This window comes from Pseudopipra pipra, chromosome 6 (assembly GCF_036250125.1).
Source record: "Pseudopipra pipra isolate bDixPip1 chromosome 6, bDixPip1.hap1, whole genome shotgun sequence".
Classification (NCBI taxonomy): domain Eukaryota; kingdom Metazoa; phylum Chordata; class Aves; order Passeriformes; family Pipridae; genus Pseudopipra; species Pseudopipra pipra.
The window spans coordinates 3946539-3967174 of NC_087554.1; the positions used below are offsets into that span (position 1 = coordinate 3946539).

The following is a 20636-nucleotide window of genomic DNA, read 5'->3' on the forward strand; positions in this document are numbered from 1 at the left end:
CACACACGTGTACATGTTTATGTATGTGCAGCACACACCTGTACACACCTGTACACACATTCACACTCGCCCCAGCCCAAAATCAGCAGGTAACCCCTTTTCAGAGGCCACCCATCCATCCCAGATCCATGGTGAGACCCCATTTCCCCATCTCCCACCCTGTACCCTTGTTTCCCACGCTGTGTCCTTGTCTCCCACCCATGTCCTTTTCTCCCACCCCATGTCCCAAATGTCCCCATGTCTCTGGAGCATACCCCGTGTCCCCAGTGCCCACCCCGTGCCCCCAGTGCCTGCCCCATATTCCTGACACCCACCCCGTGTTCCCATCACCCATCCCGTGTTCCTGTCTCCCACCCCGTGTCCCGACGCCCAGGCCATGCCAGGGCTGCTTCTGCCGAAGGGACCGTGTCACGCTGACAGCTGACAAGTGTTGTGTCACTTTAATGGCACAAGTGTCCCGCGGTCACCACCCGGTGTCACTCCCCGCGCTGGCCTGCCAGGGGGAAGAGGAATCCCCTGCATCAGTTCTCTGCTCCCAGAACTTGGCTGGCGAGGATGCTTGGATGCTGGGATTCCTAACAGGACTGGGACAGGACGCTGGGATTCCTGGTTGGACAGGGACAGGACGCTGGGATCCATGGTGGGACAGGGACGGGACATGGGGATCCCTGGTGGGAGAGGGCACCGCGTTCCCTGATAGGCCAGGGACAAGACACTGGGATCCCTGGTGGGATAGGGATGGGATGATGGAATCCCCAGTGGGACAGAGACAGGATGCTGGGATCCAAGTGGGACAGGACACTGGGATCTGCGGTGGGACAGGACACTGGAATCCCTGCTGGGACAGGGACAGGACACTGGGATCCCAGGTGAAACAGGATGCAGAGATCCCTAAAGAGGGTGCTGGGATCCCTGCTGGGACAGGACACGGGGATCCCTGCTGGGACAAGACACTGAGATCCAGGTGGGGCAGTTTCTTCATGCCAGGGGGATGCTTTCCTGCCGGCACCCCGTGGTGACAGACAGTGCCAGCCCGGGGACAGGAGGGTGGCCACAGTGGCGGCGGAATTCCGGAGGAATCAGCAGAGGTGTGGCAGCAGCCGGGAGCCGCGGTGTGGTCGGAGCTGGGGACAGCGGCAGATCCCAGGGGTCGTGCGGTGCCGGAGGGCTCAGAGGAGCACGCAGCCCCTCCAGGCTCTCCTCCCGCGCTGTCTCCGGCGGGTGGCACTCATGGCAGCACTGCTGGCTGCCACAAAGATGTTCCCGACGTTCTCCTGGTACCTGGCCGAGCACTCCATGTAGGACACGGCACGGACCTGCCGGGCCATGGCCTCTCCCTGCGGGGAGACACAGAGTCAGATCCCCCAGAGGACCCCGGGTGCCCCACTGCCCCCCCCCCCCCCCCCCCGTCGGAGGGTGGCAGTCACCTGCTGGCGGGAAACGGGCTCCATCCGCCCATCCCGCAGCTTCCGCAGCGTCCCCTCGTCCTGCCGCAGGTCCGTCTTGCAGCCCACGAGCAGCACCGGGACCCCCTTGCAGAAGTGATTCACCTCCGGGTACCACTGCAGCGGGGACGTCACCCCGGGATGGGGAAACAGGATGGGCATAGAGTGGGACATGTCACTCAGGGATAGGCACAGGGGTGGGCACAGAGGGGAATATGTCAGCCAGGGATAGGGGACAGGGCCAGAGGGGGACATGTCACCCAGGGATGAGGACACAGGACTAGTGTGGAGGGGAGCAGGTGATCTAGGGATGGGGACAGGGGATAGGCACAGAGCGGGACATCTCATGCAGGGATGGGGACACAGGATGACCACAGAGGGGGGCATCTCACCCAGGGACAGGCACAGGGGACGGTCACAGAGGGGACATGTCACACAGGGATAGGGACAGGCAGCAGCCCCAGCGGCCCCGTGATGTGTCACCTTTGTTAAGATGTTGTCAAAGCTGTTGGGGTCGGTGACATCAAAGCACATGAGGACAACGCTGGCATCTGAGTAGGACAGCGGGCGAAGCCTGTCATAGTCTTCCTGTCCTGCCGGACCGGGGAGCGGACCATTATACACCAGTTCCTTACTGGACTGGGTCCCCCCTCCTCCGCCGTGGTCCCTCCCCTGAGGCTGGGACCACGGGAGTGACATCTTCTGTTAACCCCTCCTCTCCCACGGTCATTGCATGGGGACACCCCATCCAAGGCACGACCCAGGGGTGTGGGACACAACAAAACTCCTGGATGGGAGAGTGAGGGGCACAACTGCCTGCCCTGTCCCGTCCTGTCCCACCTGCTGTGTCCCAGAGGTGAATCGTCACGGGCTTTCCGGCAACCTGGAGGGACGCCGTGTACTTCTCGAACACGGTGGGGACGTAGACCTGGCAGACGACAGGGAGGGTGTGAGACAGGTCCTACAGGCAGCGGTGGGGGGCAATCCGTGGGGACAGGGCAGGGCACGAGGAGGTACCCGGGAGAGGGAAACAGGGGTCAGGAGATGGTGGTGCCTCACCGGCGCAGGGCGCCGGCAGGGGGGGACCGTCTTTGTCCCCCATCCCAGGGCACTACTGAACCTCATGCATGTCCCGGTGGGACTCGGGGATCCCGACAGACGTTCTGGGGTCTCGGTAGCTGCCCCCCCCTCCACACATTCCCCAGGTCCCGTCGGTGCCCTCACTGAGGGACAAACTCTGCTCCCTATCCCATGACCCCCCAGGTGAGGCAGAGGTGCCCACTCACCCACCAAGGGGGGGCTGCCGCAGACCCCCATCAGCCCCAGGCTGGGCCACCCCTTCCCCAGTCCCCTGCCATCCCCATGTCTCACTGCAAACGTCCCCGCTGCTACCACCGCGTCCCTCTCATCCCGCGTCCACCGCCCTCTGCCCCTGTCGCCGCTCTCGCAGGGGACAGTCCCCCTCCCCCTCACCAGTGTGTCCCGCCGGGGCTGGGACAGGGCACAGGGAGCCCAGTACCTTGGGGAAGTCCCCCCTGGCGAAGGCCACCAGCAGCGACGTCTTCCCGCAGCCCCCGTCCCCCACGACGACAGCCTTGACCTCGGTTTCGGGGGGTCCTGGGCTCTGCCCCCCGCGCTCCGGCTGCATGGGGGTGTCCAGTGAGGCCGTGGAGCCTGCCTGGCCTCGGCGGAGACAGGGATGGGGACGGGGCGGTGGGAAGCACCCGCCCGGTCCAGGGTGCGGCCGTCACCCGCCCGTCGGGCCCGCCCGCGGCGCCGCTCGGGGCTGGGGCCGTGGAGGTGACAGCGGCAGGGACACGCGTGTGGGTGTCCCCGCGCACCTCGCATGACCTTCACCCGGCAGGAGGGGCACACGCTTCCCACCTCCACGTCCCTCCTGCGTGTGCAACTCCCCCTCACACACCTGCCTGTGCACACACGTGGCTGCCTCTTGCACACGCAGGGACACGTGTGACCCCATCCCACGGGTGACCCCATCCTACACGCGCAGCCCCTGTGCTGCCCCAGCTCCTCCTCGCACGTTCTGTGCAGGTTCTCTTGCACACTCGTGCTTGCACCTCCTGCATTCCTGTGCCTGTGTGTGCAAACACACTTGTGTGCCCTCCCCAACACCCCATTCCCACCCCGAGCCTGGGTTTTATTGCCCCAAGCATCCACAGGAGACAAAGTCCAGGGGTGGAGGGAGGCACGAGGGGGGGTGACTCACTGCTACGTCCCTGCCACCAGTGCCACCCCTGACGTCACACCAGTGCCTTGCCATGCTGAGCCATGCCCTGCCAGCAGTCTCTGGTGCCCGGCTCAGCACCAGAGGGGGGCAGCTCCCAGCCCCCCATCTTTTCCTGGTGACCCCAACACACCGGTGGGGACAGGCCATGACATCCCACTTTGCTTGGGGATATCCCAAACCAGCACAGATGGTGCTGGGGGCGGCCCCCACTGACCACTCTGTATTACCCACAGCAGCCCTTGCCCACCCCTCTGGGTTGGGGACTCCTTGGTGCTGCTTGCAGGGCTCAGAGTGTGCCTGGACATGAGGGTTTGGGGACGTAGGATGGCCTCTGGGGAGCCCCACGTGGTGTCTGTTCCTGCAAGCTTCCCAGCCCTGTGGTGGGTGCCCCAGGTGAGCCCCTCAGGGGTATCAGCAGTCCTGGCAGCAATTAGCTGGTTTAATGAGTCAAAAAAACCAGCTTTCTGCCCTTGCTGGCAGAGCAGAGGGCACCTGGCACTCGAGGTGCTTTGTCCAGCCTCTGGCATGTCCCCCCACCGGCATAAGGGGTTCAGTGGCTGAAGGGGACATGGGGCAGCCAGTGCTGCTTTGAGGAGGAAGGAGAGATCATGTCCCCCCATACCCCTGCTTGGAGCTCCCCAAGACCACCTCCCCTCCAGTCAGTGCCCTCTTCTGCCACCCCAAAACCCTGCGGGAGTAAATGGGTGCTTCTGGTCTAGGGGTGCAGAGAGGGATGGGGGAATCATGTGTGTGGTTCCCTGACATTCCTGCAGCCCTGTAGCTCCTCTGCCACCAGGCTCTCTGGGCTCAGTGGGTACCAATCAGTCCAGGAGAGCTCTGGAGCCCCCAGACCAGTTGGGGTGAGTCCAAACTGATGGCAGGAGCACCAAATTCGAAATTCTCTCACCCAGGCCTGATGCAGGATGAAGTTGGAGGAGACACATCAGGGATTCTCATGCCAGGAGGCTGGAAGGCAAATGCACGCAGTAATGAACAATCTCAGAAGGATGCCAGCATTGGGGCAGGATGGGGAGAGGAGACTGGAGCACCATAAAACAATTAGGAAGGTGGTAATTACCAGTCTAATGAGCTATCAAGTTGAATCCTAAAAGCATCAAGATTCTTTCACATCTAACTGCTGCAGTGTTCGTCCTCTGGGGTATTCACTCGGACAAAACATTTCCTTTCCCGCAAGACCAACAGAAATTTGATGGGAGAAAAGACAGCCTGTGTGCAACTGCCCGGTGCTCTCACTGCCTGACATGTGATTGTGCAGAAACGCCCCCAAAAGCAGCTTTATTTGGGGAGAGACGGGCTGTTCGGAGCTTTTGAGGACGTGGAGACCCCACACCTCCTCATCGGAGAAGATTGTGGCAAGGAGAGCTCAGACGCACAGGCAGGTCAGCTCTGGGTTGCTGCAAGGAAAGGGAAGGGGTCGGGACCAGAGTCCAGCCCTGGGGGTGTCTTCTTAGATCTCCCCACAGCCCCCTCACTGCTCCCATGGGTGTCCTTAATTGGGGGGGACGGGAGCCCCTCTAACCCTCCCTCCACCCTCACCCTCAGCCCTCCTATCGCCCCATCCCCAGTCCTGCTTTGCCACATCACCAGGACCCCTGTCCCTGTCACATCCCCTGGGTCCCACTAACTCCCTGCCCGCTCTGACCACAGCCAGGGACCACATCCCACCTTCCACCATGGAGCTGAATGAGACATCCCCACCTCCCACATCTGCCGTGACGGACACCAAAGAAGACAAACAGTGCGGGATAGAGATCGCTGACATGGCCATAGATGGTGTCACCCTGCTCATTGGCCTCTGTGGGCTGGTGGGGAATGGGGCTGTCCTCTGGCTCCTCGGCTTCCACATCCGCAGGAACCCCATCACCGTCTACATCCTCAACCTGGCCGTAGCTGATTTCACCTTCCTCCTCTTCGTCATCACCTTATCCCTCCTCTACATGGTGAACAATGCCTCCTGCCCCACTGTCGTGTCCCTGAGGTACCTGAGGCCGTTCCTCCTGCTGTCACTGTTCTCCCACAACATGGGGCTGTACCTGCTGACGACCATCAGCATCGAGAGGTGTGGGTCCATCCTCTGCCCGCTCTGGTACCGCTGCCACCGCCCCCAGCACCTGTCAGGGGTGATGTGTGCCCTGCTCTGGGTCCTCTCTGTCGCTGTCATTGCCACGGTGACTTCCCTGTGCCTCTTGGATGAGCACGAGCCCTGCCAGATGTCTCTCATCTCCATGTTTGTCCTCAACTTCCTCATCTTTGCCCCACCCATGGTCATCTCCAACGTGATCCTGTTCATTAAGGTCCACTGTGGCTCCAAGAGACGTCAACCTAAGAGGCTCTACATCGTTATCTTCCTCACTGTCCTCTTCTTCCTCATCTTTGGGGTTCCTCTCAGCCTCTTGCATCTCCTGCAGCAGCTCGGCTACACTGTGTCCGCCCAGGTTGCTTTCCTTCTTGCCTGCATCAACAGCAGCATCAACCCCTTCATCTACTTCCTGGTAGGGAGCTGCAGGAGGCGCTGTTCTCTGGTGTCCCTCCAGGTCGCCTTCCGGAGGGTCTTTGAGGAGACGGCGGTCACCACGGTCTCCAGCTAAGAGGCCACTGCCGTCCCTCTGGCTGTGCTGCCCACCCAGGCTTTACGCTCAGCTGCCCACCCTTGCTCCCAGCCAGGCCCCTGCAGGTCACCTCCGCGCAGCTGTGTGTCGGGATGGATCCCTTATCCCATCTCCACTCCGTCCCGATCCATGTTGTGTCCGTCCCCATCTCATCCTCAACCCCATCCCTGTCCCATCCCATCCTGTCCCGTTCCGTCCCGGTCCCGCTCCGCCCCGCAGGACTCCCGGCCGGCGGCCGCTCCCCGGCTCCGAGCGCGGCCCGTCGGGCTCTGCTGCCCTCCAGCGAGGGGAGACGGCACGGGCGGCATCCACACACCTGCGACACCCTCCAGACCCCCTCCGACACCCTCCTGACCCCCTCAGACACCCTCTGACAACCTCTAGACACCTTCCAACACCGTCGTGGCACACTCCAGACCCCCTCCTGGCACCCCCCAAACCGCCTCGACAGCCTCCAGACGCCTTCCTGACACCGTCCAGACCTCCACAAGACCCTCCAGACCCCCCCTCCCGGGGTCGCCTTCCCCCCAGGCGGTGCCCGACAGCCCCACTCCTGCCCCGCTGACCCGGGACCCCCGGGAGCGCCTCCGCTCCTCCTGGCCCGTTCCCGCTCCTCCACCCCAATAAACGCCGCTGGCTCTATCTCGCCGCCGCCTCTTGTTCCTTTCCCAGGGAAGTTGGGGGGGGGGTGTGGGTGGGTGGGTTGGACAGCAGGGGTGAAGCTCTGAGTGTGTGGGGAGTCTCCCAGAGAAACAGCCCCCCGAAACCTCATGGAGCGTCCTGGGGCGAGCAGCCCCATGGGGAGGGACTGGAGCGTCGGGAGTGAGGATGGAGTTGGGGGGGGACTGCATGAGGGGGCAGGACGTGGTAGGATTGGCATGGGGGAGCGGCGTGGGGGGTTGGTATGGGGGCTGTCGGATGTGGGGGCTCTTGCGAAGGTGTGGGATGTGGTGGGGCTGGAGGGAAAGTGTGAGATGTGCTGGGAAGGTGTGGGTTTGGGCGGGGCTGGCGACCTCGGCAAAGCCACAGGGGAGGTGGGTAATGCCCCGTGGAGCCCGTGGTGACAAACACACTGTCACTCTGCTCCTGGAAGGGGGTAGCCGGGCTGGGAACCGCGAACTCCCCCTCCCTTTGCCGCTGCACCATCCGAGTCTGCTGAAGGCGAAGCTGAAGCCAGGGTAGAGGGGGAAAATTTCCGAAGGAAAAGAGTCCTTTACACTTACACCTGGCTCATAAAATTAAAAATAAAAGATATTTGGGGAGATCTTTGCTGTGACACTCACAGAGCAGCCGAGAGGGGGAACACGGAACCCCTGGGCCATCCTGTCCATGCCGGCTGTGCCCGTGCAGTCCCAGCTATGGGCTGTGGGGGTCATTTGTGCTCCAGGGAGCACAAGCCATGAGTATGTCCCCTCCGTCCATGTGTGTCCCCCCTCCCTCTACCCACATTCCCGGCTGGCAGTAGAAGCCAGAGGAAAGCGGCAAGCTCAGGGTTCACGAAGCTGTTTATTGAGTTCAGACCACAGTGGGATGCAGGAATCACGTACCAGGGGGATTTTTGGGATCACAGCCCTGTGGGGCATGATTCCTTTGGAGGAATAGCGTTCTAGGACCTGGGAGGGAGGAGAAAGCCGTGCTCTAACATGCTCCCTGCAGAGCATCCCTCCCACACTGCCCTTGGCAATGCGCCTGCTCCCGTTTCCGGAGGGATTACACTGCGGGAGGGTGACACTGGGGGAAATACCGTGGATATTTATTAATCTGGTGACTCAGGGAAACCCTCAGCCACCGTCCCAGGGTCCTTCAACAGGCTGGGACCACCGTGTCCATGATGGCACCATTGCTGCAGGCAGTGTTCTCTTCTGTCTCCTCAAAGACCCTCTGGAAGGAGACCCGGAGGGACACCAGGGAGCAGCGCCTCCAGCAGCTCCCCATCAAGAAGTAAGTGAGGGGTTTGATGCTGCTGTGGATGCAGGCGAGCAGGAAAACAACCTGGGAGGACACGACAGTGTAGCTGAGCTGCTGCAGGAAATTCGAGAGGCTGAGGGGAAGAGCGAAGATGAGGAAGAAGAGGACAGTGAGGAAGATAATGATGTGGAGCCTCTTGGGTTGCTGCTGCTGGGAGCCACATTTGACCTTAATGAAGAGGACTGTGCTGGAAATGACCATGGGTGGAGCAAAGACGAGGAGGTTGAGGATGTACATGGAGATGAGAGACATCTGGCAGGGCTCGTGCTCATCCAAGAGGCACAGGGAAGTCACCGTGGTAATGACAGCGACAGAGAGGACCCAGAGCAGGGCACACATCACCCCTGACAGGTGCTGGGGGCGGTGGCAGCGGTACCAGAGCGGGCAGAGGATGGACCCACACCTCTCGATGCTGATGGCCGTCAGCAGGTACAGCCCCATGTTGTAGGAGAACAGTGACAGCAGGAGGAACGACCTCAGGTACCTCAGGGACACGACAGTGGAGCAGGAGGCATTGTTCACCATGTAGAGGAGGGATGAGGTGATGACGAAGAGGAGGAAGGTGAAATCAGCTACGGCCAGGTTGAGGATGTAGACGGTGATGGGGTTCCTGCGGATGTGGAAGCCGAGGAGCCAGAGGACAGCCCCATTCCCCACCAGCCCACAGAGGCCAATGAGCAGGGTGACACCATCTATGGCCATGTCGGTGACGTCTATCTCACATGGATCATCGCCTTCAGCGGGTGAGGTGGGAGGTGGGGATGTCTGGCTCATCTCCATGGATGGACACCGGGTAGGTGGTGGGACCTGGTCCCTGGCTGTGGTTAGAGTGGATGAGAGTTAGAGATTGGAGAATCCAGGGATGAACCATGTGGCTCCTCACCAACTCTCTGCCCTGGGAAGGATTCAGAGCAGAGAAGTGGGATGTGCTGTGGAGGGAGCTGGAGGACATTACAGGGTGGGAGAGGGGGGTGGGAGGGCTGGGATGTTCACAGGACATGCAGGAGGCAAGTAAAGGGAGGACCTGAGGAGGTCACTGTGGTCACCAGGAGAGAGTGGGAGGAACAGAGCTGCAGGCTGTGGATGTGGAGGAGAGGAAGGTGGGATAGGGAAGAAGGGAAACATTCCACTTAACTGTTCGCTGTGGGAAGCAGCAGGCGAGGGTTGTCTGTCCAGATCAGCAGCACTTCTTGGCATCTCATGCTCCTTTTGGATCCATATCCTAGAGCAGATCCTCCCAGGACAGTTACATGAAGAAGAAAGCCTCTGGATCACCAGGAGGTCCCCTCTGACTCCTCTCCGTGTCCTGTCCTGGTGTTGTTCTCTCAGGAGCAGTGGGGACACGGGGGAGATGGAAACGGTTTTGTAACTTCGGCTGCGTCAGAGCTGCACTTCCTTGGGGTTATTTATCTTGTTTGGGTTTGTTTTTTGGTTCGTTTTTTTTTGCCACAAAGGAAGTGGCTTCTGCCAAAAGCTCCAAGAGCTTTCTGCCAAAAGCTCCAAGAGCTTTCTGCCAAAAGCTCAAAGAATTTTGTGAATGGCTCCTCGTTTACTCCTGATCAAAAACACTCTTCCCCCCCCCCCCCCACCCCCCCCCCCAGAGAACTTCCTGTTCTCCAACTGCATTCCCTCTCCAGCCAGGTTTTGGCCATTCCTCATTTTTCTCCAAACCTCAGCATCCCTGGGGGGTCACCACCTCTCTGGCAGCAGAGGGATTCTGGTGGTGCTGGAATGCTGGCAGTGCTGGCAGTACTGGCAGTACTGGAGAGGCAGCTGGGTACTTCTCAGAAGCAACTCTCATTCCGGAAAGAGCACTGGGATCATTGCCAAAACCTCCTCCGGGCCCAAGAGAACATACCTGCAAACTGGAGCCAAGAATTCCAGTTTTTGCCATTCTAACACAGGCCCTGACAGCCCAAGTGAAGGGCAGCAAGCAAGCAGTTGTTTGCAACCAGGTTATGAGCACTTACAGCCCAGATTAATTACTGCTAATACCTTTAGTGATGCAATGAAAGCTATTGGAGACCAGATTTTGGGGTGTTGTGATCCCCATCCCAGCCCTTCACCAGCAGCACATCCTCCTACCCCTCAGGTTTGGGAGCACTTGTGGTTGTTCTTACCTGATCCCACCCCTTTGGTAGCAGGGACACCTTCCACTGGCCCAGGTTACTCCAAGCCCTGTCCAACCTGGCCTTGAACACTTCCAGGGATGGGGCAGCCACAGCTTCTCTGGGCAACCTGTGCCAGGGCCTCATCACCCTCTCAGCAAAGAATTCCTTCCCAATAACCCATGTAAACCCACCTTCTGTCAGTGTGAAACCATTCCCCCTAGTCTTGTAACTCCAGGCCCTTGCCCAAAGTCCCTCTCCAGCTCTCTTGGAGCCCCTTTAGGCAGTGGAAAATGCTCTAAGGTCTTCCTGGAACCTTCTCCAGGCTGCACAAACCCAACTCTCTCAGCCTTTCCATAGCAGAGGTGCATATCTATATCTATATCTATATCATCTATATCTATATCTATATCTATATCTATATCTATATCTATATCTATATCTATATCTATATCTATATCTATATCATCTATATCTATATCTTTATCTATATCTATATCATCTATATCTATATCATCTATATCTATATCTATATCTATCATCTATCATCTATACCTATTTCTATCTATATCTGTCTATATCTTTGTCTATCTATCTCACTGTGCATCAGCAGCACCCAGAGGATTTCTGAACGAATCCACCGACTGATCCCTCAGGTATTTTAAGCTTCCAGAAATTAACTCCTCCAGCTGTCTTGCCACTTGCTGTTTGTGCAGACAGCTGATATCTTCCAAGTTACATGTTTGTTCCCAAAGAGATCACTGTGTGTTGACATCAAGGTACTTTTTAGGGATTTTTGTCTGTTTGTTTTTTATTTTAAGGCTAAATAAATAGTTTAAGGTTGAGTCATTCTGAGTTGCACTGGCATGGCCTCTTTTTCAAGCTGATCTCAACCCCTCTTTCAGCTCAGCATGTGCTTCCACCCACCTCCCTCCAGCCACTCAGCTGGGAAATGAGATAAACACATCACAACTGGCTGGAGACTGGGAATTCCCGCTGCAAATGTGGAGGCCAGCTGGAAACACCACTGTCATTTCAAATCAGTACACGGGGTTCATAAAGAGATGGTCATTTTTATTCCAGGGAGGTTTAGTGGAGCAGATGGAGACGTTAGTCCGGGGATGGCAGGAATGTCTTCTGTGCCTTTTGTCATTGCTGAGCCTCTCTTTTACCTGATAAAGTTCATAGGAAGTGAGAATCCAGTTAGGCTGGATCTTTAATGTGTTGGGATTGTAGAGTCATTTTTCATAGTATCATAGAATCTTGGAATAGTTTGCATTGGAAGGAACCTTAAAGTTCATCCAGTTCCACCCCCTGCCATGAGCAGGGACACCTTCCACTAGATCAGGTTACTCTAAGCCCCATTGAACCTGGTCTTGAACACTTCCAGGGATGGGGCAGCCATGGCTTCTCTGGGAAATGTGTGCCAGACTCTCACAGGGAAGAATTTCTTCCTAATATCCAATCTAAATCTATCTTTCCCTTTAAGGCCACTCCTCTCAGATTTGTTATTTGCTCTTTGTATTTACTGTTTATTACTTATTGCTATTTATTGCTTACCATCTATTGTTTACTATTTATTCCCTACTTTATTATGTACTGTTTATTACCTACGACTCACAGTTTATTATTTACCACCTGCACTTTAGGATTTACTATTAGTATTATTAATTACTATTAGTAGTGTTTATTAATTACTATTCATTATTTACTCTTCACATTAACATCATTTTAAACAAATATTTAACATTATTCACAAACATTTGGGTAATATTGCTTAATGGCTGCAGGCTTTACTTTCCCCACCAACTGAGAAAGAGATGGAGAGGGATATGGAGTGATAGGACAAGGGGGAATGGCTTCACCTCAGAGGATGGGTCTATGCTGAATAATGGGAAGAAATTCTTCCCTTGAGGGTGGTGAGACCCTGGCACAGGTTGTCCAGAGAAGCTGTGGCTGCCCCATCCCTGGAAGTGTTCAAGGCCAGGTTGGACAGGGCTTGGAGCAACCTGGGATAGTGGAAGGTGTCTTGGCCCATGGCAGGGGGTTGGAACTGGATGGTCCTTAAGGTCCCTCCCAGCCCAAACCATTCCAGGATTCCACGAACACACCTCAGGGATGTTGCCACCAGGCACAGAGGAGAAGCAAATGAGGAGGAAGATGAAAATTCCGTGCTCAATGTGACGCCAGGTTTGCAAAGAGGAAGTGTTTGAAGGAACCAGCAAACGGGGCTGTGACGCCCGTCCCGTGGGGTGGCACTCGGGCAGGACACTTCCGCTGCTCTCAGAGGGATGACCCAGCCCTGGCTGGGAGCACAGATCACACCCAGGACCCAGCCCTTGCTCAGGGGCCACTCCTGAGGGAGAGGTGGGGAGCCAGAGCACGGACTGCTGAAGGCCCTCAGCATGGATTCACAGTGGTGCTGTTGGCCAGATCTTGCCTGAGACAATTTGGGCATGTCAGCCTTGTGAAGTTTCATGTGCAGCGCTGGCAGAGGGGACTGGAGTCTGCAGCGTTGGGACACTAAGGCTGTGCAAGGACTGTGCTCTCTCTGGAACCCCTGTGACTGGTGAGACGGGTCTGGGCTCACATCTGCTCTTCCTCCATCTTTCCATTCTTCCCATTCTTCTCCTCAGCCCTTTTCTACTCATAAAGGGCAAATGGCTCTGGATGCCTTTCCTTTCTCTCTCTACTCCCCTTTCAGCTCTCTGTCTGTCTTCTGCCACCATGTCCCTCCCTTTCTCTTGATTTCTTTGATCCCTTCCATTTCTCCTGTTTCCCTTCCCTTTCCTTCCCTTCCTTTCCCTTCCCAAACCTTCCCAAACCTTCCCTTCCCAAACCTTCCCTTCCCAAACCTTCCCTTCCCAAACCTTCCCAAACCTTCCCTTCCCAAACCTTCCCAAACCTTCCCAAACCTTCCCAAACCTTCCCTTCCCAAACCTTCCCAAACCTTCCCAAACCTTCCCTGTCTATTTCCTGCCACCCTGGGCCCAGAATTTCCCCTCCAGTCCCTATTTCTCTTGCTTCCCTTCCCTTCTCCCCTCTTCCCAGTGTTGATGTTCTCTGAGTTGCAGATGTTGAAGCCCTTGGAGGATGGGGAACACTGAATTACCAAAGTGCAGGTACTGGACACCCTAAAGTCCCTAATTTTGCCTTCATCTCTTGTGGGTCCCCAGGCGAGCACAAGGAAGATGGACCGGCACCCCAGCCACATGACCCACGACTGGCTTTCAGTGTTCCCAACTCCCACAGAGAGCCTGGACTACGGGGATGGACACAATGGCACTGGGTGCTTTGTGGAGCACATCCCGGAGCTGCTCACGGGCGGCCTCACCCTGCTCACCTGCCTGTGCGGGCTGCTGGGCAACGGGGCCATCCTCTGGCTCCTGGGCTTCCGTGTCCGCAGGAACCCCTTCAGTGCCTACCTGCTGAACCTGGCCCTGGCTGACACCTGCTTCCTGCTCTGCACCTCGGCCTTCCTCCTCATGTACCACATGCCCGTGCTCAGCCGCTCCCGCGCGGAGGTGCCGCGGGTGCTGCCGCTGTTCCACTCCATGGTCCTGCTCACGTACAGCACCAGCCTGTACCTGCTCACGGCCATCAGTGTGGAGAGGTGTGTGGGCGTCCTCTGGCCCTTCTGGTGCCGGTGCCGCCGCCCGAGGCTCCTGTCCCCCGTGGTGTGCAGCCTGCTGTGGGCACTTGCCTGCGTACTGGCCGGGCTGGTGTACTTCGTGTGTGACCTGGGGCACTCCGAGCACTGCTGGGTGGTTCTGGGAACCTTGTGCTTCCTCAGTTTCTGCGTTTTGACTCCTCTTATGGTTGTTTCCAACGTGATCGTCTTCATCAAGCTCAGGCAGAGCTCTTGGCAGTACCACTCCCTGAGGCTCTACGCCGCCATCTTCCTCACTGTGTTCTCCTTCCTCCTTTTTGGTGTCCCACTCAGCATCCAGATCCTCCTCAACTTCTTTGTCTACATTAACCTTGTCTTTGAGATCTGCCTGTTGCTCGCCTCTGTCAACAGCGGCATCAACCCCATTATTTATGTCCTGGTTGGGAGCTACGGGAAGCCCAGGCTCAGGGGATCTGTCAAAGTGGCTCTACAGAGGGTCTTTGAAGACAGGGCTGATTCCCAAGAGGTGGGTGAGACCCCTGTGGTGGGAACTGCTGCCTAAATCCCTGTGGGTGCCAACTGGCACTAGAAGAGAGGCAGCCCTACCTCTGCACAGTGGGAGCAGAGCCTTTGCCTGTCTGGATGAGTTGTGCATCCCCAGGTCAAGGGCATACTTGAGATTTCCGGGGGCAGGGCTGGTTCCCACCTCAAATTTATATTTAAATTATTATAATAAATTTTTTTTCATGTAATTTACTGAGGACTGCAGTTCCTTCCCTTTCTGGCTCATGAGCTGCCTGTGCTTATTTCTAAAGTCACAGTTGTGACAGTCTCCTCATGCTGCCAATTAGTTCATCACACTGAAATGATGTGGCCCAGAAAGTCATGTCTCATCTGTGCTCCTGTTCTCACCACCTTGATCCTCAAAAGCCCCCAGACCAGAGGAGATGATGGTGAGGGACAGAAATTATGTTTTCAGCTCCCTCTGGCTCAGTGTTCTCCTGTGCCACAGGGATGGAGAGAAAATCCAAGTGCTGCTGGCACCATCATCCAGCTGCCAAATCTTCATCCTCCAAGGGACCAACCTTAAACCTCCGAGGGGGTTGGACTGGGGAGGCAGGAAGGGATGGGAAAAGAGGAAAGTGCTGTGGTGACCAGCACTCTGAGGTCAGACAGACTGGCAAAGAGGGTCTGACAGCTGTGGGAAAGAGAAATTCTGTACTGGGGGTGGAGAAGCCCATGGAGCAAACTGCAAGACCCAGAAGAGGTAGAAATAGAGGCTGAGAAGTACAGGAGGAATCCTCTAGGAGGCTGAGCTTTTCCTGCCAGATGAGATATCAGCTTCCCCACGCTGCTACCAGAGCCATAATATTTGCACATTGTGATTTCCTTTGTACATATACAAACCTGACCTTCACATAAACAAACAACTGATGTTTGTAAATCTCGTGTGGGAAATTCAGATTTCTAGAGAACATGCTCAGGACATTGCTCAGGGAAGCAGAAGATGAGAGATCCTGGGGAATTCTGTTCTTTAATCAAGCACAGGACTTGATGGGGCAGCCACAGCTTCTCTGGGCAACCTGTTTCAGTACCAGTCTCACAGGGAATAATTTTTTCCCAATATCCAATCTAAACCCCCTCTCTGTCAGTGTAAGGCCATTGCCCCTTGTCCTGTCACTCCATGTCCTTGTCTCTTGGAGGCCCTTTAGATACTGGATCATGACCTGTTTGCACTGTAAAGAGTCAGCTTGGTGAGAGGATGTGAGATTTGGATTTCACAGTTTTGGACACAAACACAGCACCAGTAAGGAAGAGAGGAGGCAGTTTTGGTCCTTGGGTCCTCACACATGTCAGTTCTCAGCAGGAATATCTCTGCTCCCAGATGCATTTGAGTCTGGGTGGGAATCATCTCACCTCACTCCAGCTTTCTAGAATTCCATGGAATTAATTTTGGGTGCTGAATGACTCCAAAGGGAGTGTGGAAGACAACTTAGACAAGCCCTGTAACTTCCCAATGGCTAAAGCCAGGCAAGTAGCATTGATTCACCCCTTCTTCTATTCCTGAAATCCTGAATCATCCCTCTGCCATCTGCCCATGCTGCATCTCATGCCCAGATTTTATTATTCCACGAGCTCCGTGACACACAAAGTAGAATCCTCTTGGAAACTGTGGCACAGGTCAAGTATCACTGAGTTTGTGGTATACAAGTGGAAAAATCAGATTTGAAGCAGAAATCGAAGTTTCCCAGCAAGTTTGTAGTGCAGGGTCCTAAAGATCCACCCCTGGAATGGGAGGAGAAAAATTCAGCCAGTTCAAAGATCATATTTTGAGATTGGGGTTGCTTTAAAAGGAAAGAGGAACCTGACACGGAGACAAATTCTTTTCCCATAGGTCTCTTTTCTGAGGCTCTCTTTTGTTAGTCATTTCCTGTACAAAGCCAAGAGTAGATTAGAACCAGAACCCTTCTACTGTCACAGGCGGGGGAATAGTTCCCCCTTTGCAAGAGCCCTCGAGAACATGAGTCAACACTGAGAAAAGGGGGATGTGAAAGGTCCAGGGACAGACCCCATGCCAGACACTGCTCAGGCTCACCAGGAAGGCTTCGCTCCCATTTTCCAAGTGATAATTCCAGCAAAACTCCTGGAGGTCCCATTCCAGAGACAGCAGCTGGCAAGTGTGAGATGATGTGAGACCGCAGCGCGTCTGCTCCAGTGGAATTCTTCAGGCTGCGAGAGGAAAGAAGGTCAGACTCTTCTGGGTGGGTTTTTTCAGCTTAATCAGTGTTGTCCCCCCCCACTGGTGTGGAACCTGGTCATCAATTTTCACCAAATTTGATCAGGGAATAGCAGTCTGTAGGGTATTAAGACCTATAAATATAATGGAAAAAGGTGTGGGGGAGGGGGGATACTGAAATGAGTGTCCTGCTGAAGGAACCCAGCAGGTCAGTGATATCAACTACAATATTAGACACCTAAGAATCCAGATCAGACACACCCCAAAGCCTCTCATTCTTTGATATCTCCAAAGATGTCCTTCTTCAACTATTTTCCTCCTCCAGATCTGTCCTGTCCAAATCCAGGAAGGAGGCATATCCCTGGCTTTTGTGCCAGGCATGTTCATATCCACATCCCACATCCTATTTTCCATTTGTCCTGTCCCTCCCCTCTCTCTGTACTCCCCCATGTGGAAGTTGGGGCATGGGACAAGATGGGAAAAGCCACATGTGGTGGACAGAGTGTTGCTAATGTGTCTCTGTTTCTCACCCCTCCAGCTGTGTGAGGGGAAGGAGAAGCAGCAGAGGTGTCACAATGGATACATCCTCTGCCACGGAAAGAGCCAGCCCCGCTTGCTGGAGCCAATCCAGTGGGATGGCATCTAACAGGAACTGGAGTGAGGACAACCCCTACAACTGGACCGACTGTGAAAGCAGCCACTTGAGCAAAGTCCCTGTCACACTCCTCATCTGCCTCTGTGGGATGGTTGGGAATGGGGCTGTTCTCTGGCTCCTTGGCTTCCACATCCACAGGAACCCCGTCACCATCTTTATCCTCAACCTGGCCATCGCTGACTTCACCTTCCTCCTCTCCATCACCGTCACTCTGGGGATATATTATGTCCCAGAGAGCCTCTGTCATGAGCTGGGCTCACAGGGAGTGACAACTGTGCTGAACATCATCATCTTGTTTGCCTTCACTGCCAGTGTCTACCTGCTGACAGCCTTCAGTGCTGTGACAGCTCTGTCTGTCCTCCCCATGTCCCACTGTCCCTGCCACCACTCTCAGCGTTTCCCAGTGCTCCTGTGTGCCCTGATCTGGGTCCTCTCCTTCCTGCTCACCATGACCCTCTACTCCCACCCTTCAGCGCTCATCGCCTTTGTCCTGAGCTACCTCTTATCAGTGCTCACTCTGATCTGCTCTGGTCTAACCCTGCTTGTTTTCCTATGCTGCTCATGGAAACATCTTCCAAGGAAGCTCTGTGCTGTGGTCCTTCTGGCTGTCATCTTCTTCCCCTTCTCCACTGCTGATTTTGGGTACTGGCTCTTGCTCAGGGTGTTTGATTTTTCTGTCTTTGTCCTCAGCGCCTCCCTCCCGCTCGCCTGTGCCAACAGCAGCGTCCACCCTCTTATTTACTTCTTGGCTGGGAGCTGTGCAAAGAAGTCCACACTCTCTGTTAGTGCTGCCTTCCAGAGGACTTTTGAAGATGTGTCAGAGCCTCAAAATAGAGACAACACAGTGGAATCATCATAAAATGGAATCATCATAAAATGAAATCATCATAAAAGAGAATCATAAAATATCCTGAGTTGGAAAGGACCCATGAGGATCATTGAGTCCAACTCCTGGCCCTGTACAGGACAACCCCAACAATCCCACCATGTGCCTGAGAGTGTGTCCAAATGCTCCTTGAGCTCCGTCAGGCTCCCTGGGGACCCTGTTCCAGTGCCTGATCACCTTCTGGTAAAGAAACTTTTCCTAATATCCACCCTAAACCAGCTGTTTAAACCCCTGCCACCCCAATTCTATGATTTTGAGATGCTCTGGGGATGGAGGTGCCCTGGGGCAATACTGATGTGGGTCTAGCTGTAGCTGAGTGGAATTAACTGCAGCACAAGGAAACGTGGTGGGTGGCAGGGGAACTCCTGCCTGGGGTGGATGCTGGATGATGTGATGAATAATCATAGAATCATCACAGAGTGGTTCGGACTGGGAGGAATTTTACAGATCATTGAGTTCCAAACCCCCTACCATAGGCAGGGACACTCATGAAACTTGTTGCTTTGAAATCTGCTTTGAATCTTTCCTATTCAACAGGTCTGAGCTTTCCCTGTCTCAAAACTGAGCTTCTCTACCTTGTGGACTATTAAAACCAAGTCACCAAGGCTCAGAGGTCCTGCCAGTGGGTTTTTTTTGGTGTGTCTGCTTAAAAACAGAGTGCAGGTGAATATCTTGGCACAGCAGTGCAGAACAATTCCTGGATAATTCCTGACCAGCAGGTCCTGACACATGGGGATACTATGTGGAGACTTCACATTCAGCTTTGTTATCAGGGGCAGTAGGAATGTGTGTTTGGGATCCCCTCTGGAAGGTTCTCCCCAAAAGTGCATTGCTCCTGCTGCACACTGAGTTTGGTCTGGACATCATGTGGCCTGTCTGCACACAAGGATTTGGGGCTGGAACTGCCTCCTGTGGATCCTCCCACTTTTCTCTGAGCTATCTGGATGGTTTTAGCTTGAGCAGAGTGTCACAACCATGACCTGAGGGCTGGCTCCACTTCTGGAGACTCTGTTCCTCATCTGGGAAAAAAAAAAGGAGGAGGGTTAAAATTAAATGAGCTCTGCCTGAAGACTCAGCAAAGGTGAGATTTTCTATGTGAAAGAGGATACAGGGAGAGGGAAGGAAAAGGAAAACTGGACCTTTCATGGAAAAGAGCCTGTTGAGGCCATGAGGACTCAATCCCTGTAGCCTGGCTCAGGAATTCTCTGGGTAGAGGGGGCAGTGGCAGCGCTTTCCCTGCTTCTCTCTCCCCTCCATGTCTGTCAGCCCTTTCTGAAATAAAGTATCTGAAGGACAGGCTTTAGAGGCTTTAGAATGGGAAGAAATAGAGGAAATGAGCCATTTTCTGATGCTGAGTCAGCCTTGCTCTGTTCACCAGTGACAAGCTCTGCAGCAAAGCCCAGACGCTGTTTATTTAACAAATTTCAGGGTCAGAGTTACCATGTTGGAAACAAACAAGAAAGAAATACAAATTTTATTCAGCAGTAGTAGCAAAGTGAGAAAGATTGGTACAACCAGGATTTTGATTAGTCATTAAAGCCACTGTGCAGAGTTTCTGTTCAGGTCCTCCTGAGGGTGGCCAGGTTCAGGATGGAAGTGGCAAATGGCTTCCTCTTCATATTGATGCTGGGGAATTAAAGGATGACCCCATTCTGCAGAATAGCAGTGTAACCCCCCTAATTTCTACAAATTTAAGTGGTCCAAGCATCTGCTTCTGTGAATTTCCATACTTCAAGCTCTTTTTGGTCATGGGTGCAAAGGTGTGTTCAGTGGAATTGGTATGAGCAGAGAGAGCACAGGAATTAGTGTGTGTAGCTTGCCAAGCCCGTCTGATCCAGTGATCCCCTGCCTTGCTTTGCGGCATGGTTGGGTGCTGAGTCTGGAGAGGACTTTGTGTTCTGTGCCAGAGCTGGTATTTGCCAGCTGTGCCACTCTCTGGCATCAGAGAGGTGATATTTGGCATCAGACATTCTCAGCTGCTCTGTGTTATCTCACAGAATGACAGAGTGGTTTGGGTTTGAAGGGACCTTAAAACTCATCCAGTTCCAACCCCCTGCCATGGGCAGGGACATCTTCCACTAGACCATGTTGCTCCAAGCCCTGCCCAACCTGGCCTGGAACACTTCCAGGGATGGATCATCCACAGATTCCCATGGGCAACAACTTACTGATGTGAACATGAGTACCAGGAACACACCTCTTGTAATTTCCCAGCACTAGTGAATCTACACATTACTCAGAATGATTTAGTTCTAGAATTAAAGAATCTGACAAATTCCCACTTAAAGTGCAAGGGAATGTTGTAGTTCCTTCCCCAGATCTGCAGCCCTGCCTGGCGTAGGGTTGTTT

General features: G+C 54.8%; 5 protein-coding genes across 7 annotated transcripts; 3 read left to right on the forward strand and 2 right to left on the reverse strand.

The window, feature by feature from the left end:
• Nucleotides 1-425: 425 nt before the first annotated feature.
• Nucleotides 426-5146, reverse strand: RHOD (ras homolog family member D). Its single transcript, XM_064657076.1, has 6 exons — nt 4772-5146; nt 2965-4659; nt 2286-2373; nt 1929-2038; nt 1428-1562; nt 426-1337 (listed from the first exon to the last, which is right to left on the reverse strand). Exons 2-6 carry the CDS (start codon nt 3091-3093, stop codon nt 1170-1172), a joined length of 630 nt encoding a protein of 209 aa, XP_064513146.1. The 5' UTR covers nt 3094-4659; nt 4772-5146; the 3' UTR covers nt 426-1169.
• A 218-nt stretch (nt 5147-5364) lies between these two features.
• Nucleotides 5365-6904, forward strand: LOC135415401 (mas-related G-protein coupled receptor member H-like). The gene has a single exon (XM_064657075.1). It carries the CDS (start codon nt 5388-5390, stop codon nt 6300-6302), a length of 915 nt encoding a protein of 304 aa, XP_064513145.1. The 5' UTR covers nt 5365-5387; the 3' UTR covers nt 6303-6904.
• Nucleotides 6905-7810: 906 nt separating this feature from the next.
• On the reverse strand, nt 7811-9770 carry LOC135415400 (mas-related G-protein coupled receptor member H-like). Of its 2 annotated transcripts, none has more exons than XM_064657074.1 (2): nt 9422-9770; nt 7811-9105 (listed from the first exon to the last, which is right to left on the reverse strand). In XM_064657074.1, the coding sequence occupies exon 2, from the start codon at nt 9069-9071 to the stop codon at nt 8127-8129; it is 945 nt and encodes a 314-aa protein (XP_064513144.1). In that variant the 5' UTR covers nt 9072-9105; nt 9422-9770; the 3' UTR covers nt 7811-8126. The 2 variants fall into 2 exon arrangements, with proteins under 2 accessions (XP_064513144.1, XP_064513143.1); XM_064657073.1 differs by having other exon boundaries at nt 7811-9109; nt 9427-9769.
• Nucleotides 9771-10945: 1175 nt separating this feature from the next.
• On the forward strand, nt 10946-14765 carry LOC135415404 (proto-oncogene Mas-like). The gene is made up of 2 exons (XM_064657077.1): nt 10946-12968; nt 13576-14765. Exon 2 carries the CDS (start codon nt 13591-13593, stop codon nt 14569-14571), a length of 981 nt encoding a protein of 326 aa, XP_064513147.1. The 5' UTR covers nt 10946-12968; nt 13576-13590; the 3' UTR covers nt 14572-14765.
• Nucleotides 14766-14860: 95 nt separating this feature from the next.
• On the forward strand, nt 14861-18895 carry LOC135415405 (mas-related G-protein coupled receptor member D-like). 2 transcript variants are annotated; one of them, XM_064657079.1, is made up of 2 exons: nt 14861-16771; nt 17285-18895. In XM_064657079.1, exon 2 carries the CDS (start codon nt 17322-17324, stop codon nt 18258-18260), a length of 939 nt encoding a protein of 312 aa, XP_064513149.1. In that variant the 5' UTR covers nt 14861-16771; nt 17285-17321; the 3' UTR covers nt 18261-18895. The 2 variants fall into 2 exon arrangements, with proteins under 2 accessions (XP_064513149.1, XP_064513148.1); XM_064657078.1 differs by having other exon boundaries at nt 14861-16756.
• Nucleotides 18896-20636: the final 1741 nt, after the last annotated feature.

Bases quoted from the DNA above. Each gene is read 5' to 3' on its own strand.
- RHOD (XM_064657076.1), bottom strand. From the start codon at position 3,093: ATGCAGCCGGAGCGCGGGGGGCAGAGCCCAGGACCCCCCGAAACCGAG. The intron at 2,374-2,964 runs GTACTGGGCTCC...GTCGTCTGCCAG, and splicing joins CCAGGGGGGACTTCCCCAAG to GTCTACGTCCCCACCGTGTT. The intron at 1,338-1,427 runs GTGACTGCCACC...GTCTCCCCGCAG, and splicing joins AGCCCGTTTCCCGCCAGCAG to GGAGAGGCCATGGCCCGGCA.
- LOC135415405 (XM_064657079.1), top strand. From the start codon at position 17,322: ATGGATACATCCTCTGCCACGGAAAGAGCCAGCCCCGCTTGCTGGAGC.
- LOC135415400 (XM_064657073.1), bottom strand. From the start codon at position 9,493: ATGAGATGCCAAGAAGTGCTGCTGATCTGGACAGACAACCCTCGCCTG. The intron at 9,110-9,426 runs GTTAAGTGGAAT...CTCTAACCACAG, and splicing joins GCTGCTTCCCACAGCGAACA to CCAGGGACCAGGTCCCACCA.
- LOC135415404 (XM_064657077.1), top strand. From the start codon at position 13,591: ATGGACCGGCACCCCAGCCACATGACCCACGACTGGCTTTCAGTGTTC.
- LOC135415401 (XM_064657075.1), top strand. From the start codon at position 5,388: ATGGAGCTGAATGAGACATCCCCACCTCCCACATCTGCCGTGACGGAC.